This window comes from Daktulosphaira vitifoliae, unplaced genomic scaffold (genome assembly GCF_025091365.1).
Source record: "Daktulosphaira vitifoliae isolate Bord-2020 unplaced genomic scaffold, ASM2509136v1 Scaffold_1, whole genome shotgun sequence".
In the NCBI taxonomy this organism is placed as follows: domain Eukaryota; kingdom Metazoa; phylum Arthropoda; class Insecta; order Hemiptera; family Phylloxeridae; genus Daktulosphaira; species Daktulosphaira vitifoliae.
In genome coordinates, this window is record NW_026099572.1 from 46,079,731 (window position 1) to 46,089,400 (window position 9,670).

Sequence of the window (9,670 nt, forward strand, 5' to 3'; positions counted from 1 at the left end):
TAGATCGTATTAAAAATATTTTATCGTTACTTCGTATTGTTTTGGACATTATTATATTTTTTAAGAAATTAAAATCACGCTAACTAACAATTCAATCGAATACACGATGCAAGCGACTAAAGTTGTATCCTTAGTTAGAGTTCGATTTATCTCAATTAAAATCATTTTACAATTTCCGCTCTATTTATAAATTAAAAAAACAAACAATAAGTTAACACAACACAACGATCACAATAGAATTTTTATTTTACATGTACGTAGTAATAGTAATTGTTGTAGTAATAATTAACAGCGATACCAGCTGATAAATTATTCTATCATGAAGCTGGTATTTAGTAATCACAATATTTTAGAACTATTTTATCTGTAACAATGAAACGAACTGTCAAATAAAAAATAAGTTAATAACCATTTGTATAGAAAACTTCATTTTAAACAATTTTCGTATGAAACATTAAGCTTTATAAAATGCTCACCAGATAAGACAAAATTTTTGTAAATATCCCAATTTCGGTAATATCAACAAATAATACATTTTTTATAATTTTTATGGAAAAATAATGGATTTAGAAGAAAAATTGTAAGAATATAAACTATGCTAAACAATTAGATCTACAATTTAGCTTCAATAATTTTTTTTGTGGGAGCACAAATTCGCAAGTTAATTGCAAAAGACTAAAAAACTACCACTTTCGGTCGATTTTCAACTCCAAGTCGGCACGGGTAAAAGTTGTCCTAACGACCTGAAATTTTTAAGGGTCCTTTTTACATGTATACACAAAAATTTGGGGGGTAAGAGTAAGGACTTTTCAACATTTTAAAAATAAGGGACACCCTAATGGATATTATATCAAAAGAATTAAATCGATAATTTTACTTGGTATTAAATCGATTACATTTATTGATAAAATAAAAATAACTAAAGAAATCTTTGATATTTACTTTTATCGATCTTCTTATTTTCCCTCTTCTCTACATCAACTACTGGGGTTTACTTTAAAGCAGGTCCTTAATTTACACTTACTTTTATCCTGAAATTCTATTTCACCACACATACTTTTTATCCTTTTGCCTTAGTACATATTCTTATAAGAATCAATATACGTTTTATGGACTCCTTTTTTCATTAACGCTCACTTGAAACCTTTCTCTAAACTCTGCCATACATTCTCAAAATCTATGAATACCATGCAAAGCTTTTTCATTTTCTTCTTATATTTTCCTATTAGCTGTTTCGCACAAAATAACTGCTTCATCGTGTCATTTCTTGACAGTGATGTGTTACTTCTTGACTATGACATAAAAGTTTTATGCCTCTATAATTTTTACATTCCTGTATGTTTTCTTTGCTTTTAAATATGGGTACCACAAAACTTTCTCGGGTGCTTCTGTAATATACAAAAAAAAAAAAAGAGTGAATAATTGAACGGAATATTCGTTACTTGCATTATTTCTATTCCATTTTTGTCATGTGAAATTTTAAGGAATAAAGCATGTAACAGTATGGTGTAGAATAAATGAAGTTGGCGATATAAGTGTTTAAATCAAATAAATGACACCTAGCCGTTTATTAAATTAACAAAAAAAATACTTTTGGAAAATACTGATATACGTATAAAGTAAGAAAAAATAATAATAATATAGGGAGTCATGCAGGTTGCAGTAAGCAATTTAATATTCGTATTTACTTTTGTGGTTGCTTATATTGGCTTTATTTTAATTTCTTAACTTAAGAGTCGTGGTAGTTTGTTGGACGTTGCATTATATTTTTAATTAATTAAACTTGTGTATATATAAAATTTTAATTTATTACTATGTGTATTTTTTTATTATTATATTTTTTTATTGAAGAAGTATAATTAAATAAGTAAAAACAAAATTACATTCATAATTAATTTATATATAATAGATAATAAAATATTTTTCGTAGACTTGTGTTATTAATAAAAAAAAAAACATAAAAAATGTTTAAACAACTTATATTATTTATTGAAAAATACTTTTTCAATAAATAACCTAACAAAAAAAAAAAAGATAAGAGATAGATAAGATAGAAAAAATATTTATATTACGTAAAAATTGGTGTGTGTAAATATAATTATGCAAAGCCGTATTTAAAAGACGAGATAAATATGTTACCAACTAATCCCATTCAATAAAGTTTCTTTTCATTTCAAGTAGAATTAACTTTTATGTAATATTAATTATTAAATGTTTTCTGGGATATGCAAAATATTTAAATGTGGCAAAGTAAATGTTACACTAATATTTTTGGAATATTAGTTGGAAAGACTACATATTAAAAAAATGATTATTTATCACTTTCGTAAAGGTCTAAAATTTTTTATATAACTTCATCTTCTTTTTTATTTGGATTTTTTTTTTCTAATGTTTTAATGAGACATTTAATTTTGTAATTTTCATTTTCACCCACAAACTCTGGTTTGTTTTCTGAAATAAAATAAAATTATACATATATATATATATTAGGGTGGCCGCTATTTACATATGAAGGAAAATTTTTGTACGAAACTTCAGGAGCGCCGGGCGTAAATTTGTTCCTTTATGTTTAAAGATAATCTCTAAAAAATTTGAGCTTTATACTACTTGATTAACTGGGCGCACATAAAGCTCAAAGTTTTGGAAAAATATGAAAAATTTCAGTGTTTTACATTTTTAGACTACAGACTTTGTTTTACGAAAAATATTATAATATATAATATTTTAGCTATTGTAATTTTCTATAAAAAAGATCTTCTTACAATTTCGCGTTTATTTAATACTTTTTGGTTAAAATAATAAAACTCGACAATACTCGTGATTTATGAAAACTTCCAACTATTTGGTTTTTTGTAATTATCTGGTTTAATTTTCGCATTACAAAAAAAATTTTAAACATAAAATTTGTTTAAAATGATATTTTAAATAAAAAATGTTATTAGATAATTTCCCTTAAAACTGATAGTTTTTGAAGTATTGATAAATATAATAAAAATATTTTATCGATATGTTCTAATTTTTATAACGTGAACTATTTTGTGCTATTTATATCATACTGTGCCATGATTTCTGGATTCCGTTTAATAAACCTGTTTACTGATAATTTTTCTAAGTACAATAACAAAAAAAAAATATCTTAGAATGACAAAGTACTATCATTAACAGAGTTATAGGACGTGATAACACAATATTTTTGTAGTTTCTGAACTTTTTATCTCTACTAGCGATTGTCTTTTTTTTATATTATAATAAGTATCAATTTTTTAATTGTGTTAAGTATGTCGTCACTTCGCCAAAAAATTTTTCTTGTTGGATTTTTTAAACACCAAATAACCGGAAGTAAATTACCTTCAAATGGTGACTGTTTACGTGTTTTATTTTATAATATGCGAATTGCCAAGCTTAACTTTAATGTCAGTGCATCATTGGTTATTGAAGAATGTGTTATATACTGGAAAAAAGCAAAAATTCCTACACAAGAACTACATAAATGTAAATTAAAACTACAAAAACTTTATGAAGTGTGGCAATCACTCTCCAAAACTATTAATAGAACAAGTGAAAGTTTGAATAAACAGCGAACTGAATTTAGCGATTCTTTAAATGATTTGTTCGATATAGCACATAGAGATGCATTAATACTTATTAAGTACGATGAGGATAAGCAATTTTTAATCAAACAGCGCGAAAAAGGACGAACAGGCTGTATGGTAGGTATTGATAAAAAAGAAGAACTATTGGAAAAAACACGACAGCTAAGGATAGAAAAAGAAAACGAAAGAAAACGCAAATCTGCAGACATTGGCATTCCTTCTACTTCAGGTATGGCCATCAAAAGTACTAATATTAAAAAAAAACCATTTATTTTTAAGAGTATTGAACCGTGAACAGTGAGGGTATGATGTATCATTCTATCCAATCGATTACAGTTCTTGACTTACAAATTTTATATTTAAGTCATATTAATAAAAATATAAGCTTTTATAAAAGGACAAAAATTATTATACTATTGTATTGTAATATTTTAGCGGAGTTTGATGTTGCCGATTCTGAGAATTGTTCATCTGATTCGCAAATTGATTGCATCGAAGAAGAAATAGTTCAAGAACAAGAAATAAAAATCTATGAAAATCCCACAAAAAGGCCCCGCAAAGAATTATTAACCTCTCGACTATCTGCAGCTTTAGATAGATGTAACGTTAGTGGGCGAGATTGTATACATTTAATTATGGCTTTTTTGGATGCTGTATCTCTAGATCCATCGTCTTATGTTTTAAATCGGACATCAATTTCAAAACAACGGGAACAATTTCGAAAAAAAAATTACATAAGAATTAAAGAAAAATTTTCTCAGCTTAATGACAAAATAGTAACAATCCATTGGGACACTAAATTACTACATGATATAAGTGGCAAATCAGTCGAAAGATTGGCTGTAATTGCTACAGGTGCTGGTACTGAACAACTTTTAGGTGTTCCAGAAATACCTGCTGCTACCGGACTTGAAATGGCATCAGCTGTATATGATACGTTGGAAAGTTGGAACTTAATAAAAAATGTCCAAGCAATTGGATTTGATACTACAGCGTCAAATACTGGCAGGATAAAAGGAGCATGCATGTTATTGGAACAAAAATTAGAAAGGGATTTATTATATTTTGGCTGCCGACATCACGTTTCAGAAATAGTATTAGCAGCTGTATTTGGGAAATCTAAATTTTCAATTTCTGGGCCTGATATCCCACTATTTAAAAGGTTCCAAGCTAATTGGTCCCAAGTAAATACAAATAATTTTGTTCCAGGCATAAATAGTTCTGAAATAAGAAGTGTTGTTGGTGATGACTTGGATAATATTTTGAAAAATTATAATATTGCTATTTATAAAAAATATCCTCGTGAAGACTATCGTGAGCTTATTGATCTTGCAATCATTTTTTTGGGTGGAATACCCCCCGGAGGTATACAATTTAAGAAACCAGGAGCCTATCACATGGCAAGGTGGATGGCTAAAGCCATATATGCATTAAAAATTTATTTATTTCGTACTGAGTTCAATTTAACTAAAAATGAAGAAAAATCATTAACTCTATTTACATGTTTTATTGTAAAATGCTACATTATATATTGGATTTATGCACCAGAGGCAATATGTGCACCATTAAAAGATATTCAGTTTTTACGAAAATTGTATCAATATAAAGATATTGATCAAAATATCTCTGAGATAGCTATTGGAAAGTTAGTCAATCATTTATACTATTTAACAAACGAATGTGTAGCTTTTTCATTGTTTGATGATAGTATAAGTGTTGATACTAAAATCAAAATGGTAGAACAAATGACAACACTTGCTGAAATTGACGAAGACAACAAAGACTACCAAATAAAAAAGCTGTCTTTAAATTTAAATCAAGTACCTTTATTTTTAGAAAAATGTGTTGATGATGTATTAATATCCCTGTTTAATGGACATTCAAAAAATATTTTTCAACGATACAAAATTAAAAATTTTTACATATACACCCATCTCAGTGGTCAAGCTCTCGCGAATACCAACAAGGTAAACAAATTATTAAGGAGCTAAAAGTAGTAAACGATTCAGCTGAAAGGGGCATAAAACTTATACAAGATTTCAATAAAAGTATAACAAGAAACGAATCACAAAAACAATTCTTGTTACAAGTAAATATATATTTTTTTTAAAAGGTTACTTAAAATTATTTTTAACAATATTTTTTTTAGGTGGTACAAGATTACAGAACTCAATATCCTCAGGCGACAAAAAAAGTTTTGAATCAGGCGTATAATAAATAAATTATTTGATTTCAATAGTAAATCATATAGAATATATACATATGAATATAACTGCATTTTTATTATAAACAGGTTTATTAAACAGAATCCAGAAATCATGGCACAGTATGATATAAATAGCACAAAATAGTTCAGGTTATAAAAATTAGAACATATCGATAAAATATTTTTATTATATTTATCAATACTTCAAAAACTATCAGTTTTAAGGGAAATTATCTAATAACATTTTTTATTTAAAATATCATTTTAAACAAATTTTATGTTTAAAATTTTTTTTGTAATGCGAAAATTAAACCAGATAATTACAAAAAACCAAATAGTTGGAAGTTTTCATAAATCACGAGTATTGTCGAGTTTTATTATTTTAACCAAAAAGTATTAAATAAACGCGAAATATTATATATTATAATATTTTTCGTAAAACAAAGTCTGTAGTCTAAAAATGTAAAACACTGAAATTTTTCATATTTTTCCAAAACTTTGAGCTTCATGTGCGCCCAGTTAATCAAGTAGTATAAAGCTCAAATTTTTTAGAGATTATCATTAGACATAAAGGAACAAATTTATACCCGGCGCTTCTCAAATTTTAAAACTTAAAAAATAGCGACCACCCTAATATATATATAAATAGTGCTAAGTCACACAACAACCTCATGGTAAACAATTCATATTAACATTTTTAAATAAATCCAATAGATATATTTTTATTGGGAATTATTTTTTATTTTATTACTACCAAAACCTTCCTAGTGCCATATTTTTCAATATCAAAGTTTATTGATCTAATTACAATGTTTTGAATATTTTAACGTAACTATTAGCATTTTAATTTTACTTTAAATTGATTTTAAGAATCAGTTATATGAAAAAATATTATGATTAAATTTTTTTATTTAATATTTGAACTTAGTTTGTAGTAAAAAAGAAGAATATGATGTTCGAATAAGTTAGCGACGTTTATAAAACACAATTTAGTAACAACTGTAAAATTATTTTGATTTGCATAAAAATAACATTTTTTAGATTTGATGCAAAGCAGTATTAATATTATTATGATGTGTTAAAATTTTTTTTTGTATTTGTCATCAATTTCTTAAGTCACATAAAACCGATTTTTTTCAATGATAAGGTAAAAGATCACAAATTGTATATGTGTAGTTGACATTGCCCTTAAAAGTTAAAAAAATTTCCCTCTTTTCCAGGAAATAAGGATATCTTCCAAAATTTCCGGATTTTCGTTATTGATGAATTTTAATATTTTTTTCTTAAAACCAATAACTTTTTAAAAACGGAATTTTTTATACAAATATCTTATGTATATATGTCTCTTGTCATAAAAAGTTTTTCTCAATCATATCCAGTTATTTTAGTAATTTCAAAATACACAAAATTGGGACACTGTACTTAATCGCTTTTTCATTTTATTTCGATTTACAATATTTTTTAATTTAAAAACATGTAGTTTTATTTAATTTTTTTGACTTACAAGGTGTCAGCGCCGGTATACATTAGACCACCATTATACTGTCTGTAATAAACAAAAAGAAATAAATATATGTGTATAAAAGGTTAGGAGAGAAGGTTAGTAGAGGTGGCCAATGAGGAAATAAGAGTCGTAGCGAGCGTAGTATAAAGAAGGATGAGCAGCAATGGAAAGTAAAAGTGGCTATAGGTACCGGGCAGTGACTATAAAAAAATGAAATAGAAAGGGAACTCGTGGTATGTATGCTTGTATGTACACGTCTAATATATGAATAAAATAGAATTACAAATAAGGGTCATTATCTAGCTCCTGCACAGAAACGCGTACACGAATTTTTGGCGAGTCACAAATTTTGTATTTCTTTATAAAAATATTTTAGTTTATTCTCGATGACCTATCTTATTCTAATTGTTTATTACTAAAAATTCTTCAGTAAAGGGTTTATTATAGACTTATTATGTAAATAAATGTTTTCACTTAACTCTGATTATCCTGATAAGACAAATTCAATTCTCTTGAGATTAATCATGTAGTTGATGTAACAATTATCGATATGTACGTATATTCGTCGGTGTACGCGTTTGAAATGATACGTTTTATGTTATTATAAACTCGCGTGTTACTACTTTTCTAGTACAATTCTATATTAAATCTACTCAAGGTGAAACCTAAATTTATTATACCTCTGGTATTATATGTAAAACCCTTTTGTATATTAATGTGGTATAGTCTTTAACCTTGTGTTTGGTGTTTTACACTAATAAATTTATCATCTAACAATTTATAAAATCAATAAAAAAATTCTAAACAACATAACTATGTTGTCCTATGCAATAAACTATTTCCAAGTAGCCTACATCTTTTCAGACGTTCAAAGAGTGATCTAGGGTAGATGCGAGTTCAATTTCAGTTCATTGCACAATAGATTATACTAGTGTCCTACACTCTGATGGCCCGCACTGTGGCAGAGATCAGACTGGCTAGTCGATAAGTGGAGAGACACTTTTTAGTTGTTTAGGTGATCAGTATATTTCGACTCTGACTTATTTGTATTTCGTAGCTGGTTGTACCAACATGAGATCTCAAATATTATCTTTCTCTTTATGCAAAGACCCTTATGATATGTGGCCAACTTCTTTTCAATCACCTGAAGGACGACCTAGGTTAGATGCGACTGTACTATAGATTTATTCATAATAAGTTATATTAGTGTCCTACACTCCTATGGCCCGTACTGTGACAGAGATCAGACTGGCTAGTCGATAAGTGGAGAGACACTTTGGAGAAGGCTTATAATTAGTTGGAATATTAATTATGATGTTATTGTGCTAGTACTCTGTCCAGCCAGGTTGTGGCGCTTCAATAAGTAATAGAACACAATGCAATCTAGTCATGTATTTTTTTTAGTCTATATATATATATATATATATGTAGATAAAAAAAAAAATTAAATACCAATATTTTATATGTGTTAGAATATTTGTATCACCAAAAGTATTCGACCGAAAATAAGATGTATAATATGTATAAATCCCAGTGATTACGAAAGGAGCATAAAAATCGTGCAGATTTGATATACAATTGTAACTAAGAGCGAAACATACACTCACGCACATTCAAATTGTATATCTTGATTGAGAATTCCAGAGTTCCAGAGAGCTTTAGAGCAGAGTGACAGAGCGTCCCAGCGTCAGGAGAGGAATGTTCAGAACCACCCGAATTTTGGGTGGAAAATGGCCTTTTTACAACCCGCAAAACTCGTTTAGCGATCTCTGGTGATATTCTTGAAATATTATTTGCTGTATTTGATTAGTTAATGTGATAGAATTTTTTACGTGGGCGTTTTATGAAATGCGTAAGAAGGTGGTTAAATCTTGTGTAAGGGTGTTATTTTTTTATTCATCTTATCCATGGGGGAACACCGATTTGGTGATATATTTTATTAAGTACATGTATTAATTATTACACGTATTAAAATGTGATACTACATGTCTTGATAAAATTTTTACACAGATATAAATATTTTTTAAAATTTTATTTTAGTCAAGGCAAAGCAAGATTTAAGAAATATTGGTGTTGACTTTTCAATAAAATATATTATTTCAAAAATATTATACAATAAAGATAAAAAAATAAATAAGGACAAATTATAAAATTGTATGTCTAATAAAAATAATGTTTAAAATTTTTTACATAGATTTTGTGTAATGAAGTCGTATTATTTAAAATTTGAATCGCTTTCGTAGATAATTATATTGACTATATTGTTACGTCGCTATTTAGGGGTTTAGCCTAAATGCCCGTCGACAGTATTCTAAGGGACCAACGGAGGATAGCTGGCTAGGCTATATCTACCTTAGGTACTGAAGT

The 9,670-nt window shown here is 27.5% G+C and overlaps 1 protein-coding gene across 1 annotated transcript; it reads left to right on the forward strand.

Moving 5' to 3' along the window:
• The first annotated feature begins 3,221 nt into the window (after positions 1-3,221).
• On the forward strand, positions 3,222-5,802 carry LOC126893767 (uncharacterized). Its single transcript, XM_050664251.1, has 3 exons — positions 3,222-3,822; positions 4,029-5,682; positions 5,743-5,802. The coding sequence occupies exons 1-2, from the start codon at positions 3,279-3,281 to the stop codon at positions 5,582-5,584; spliced, it is 2,100 nt and encodes a 699-aa protein (XP_050520208.1). The 5' UTR covers positions 3,222-3,278; the 3' UTR covers positions 5,585-5,682; positions 5,743-5,802.
• Positions 5,803-9,670: the final 3,868 nt, after the last annotated feature.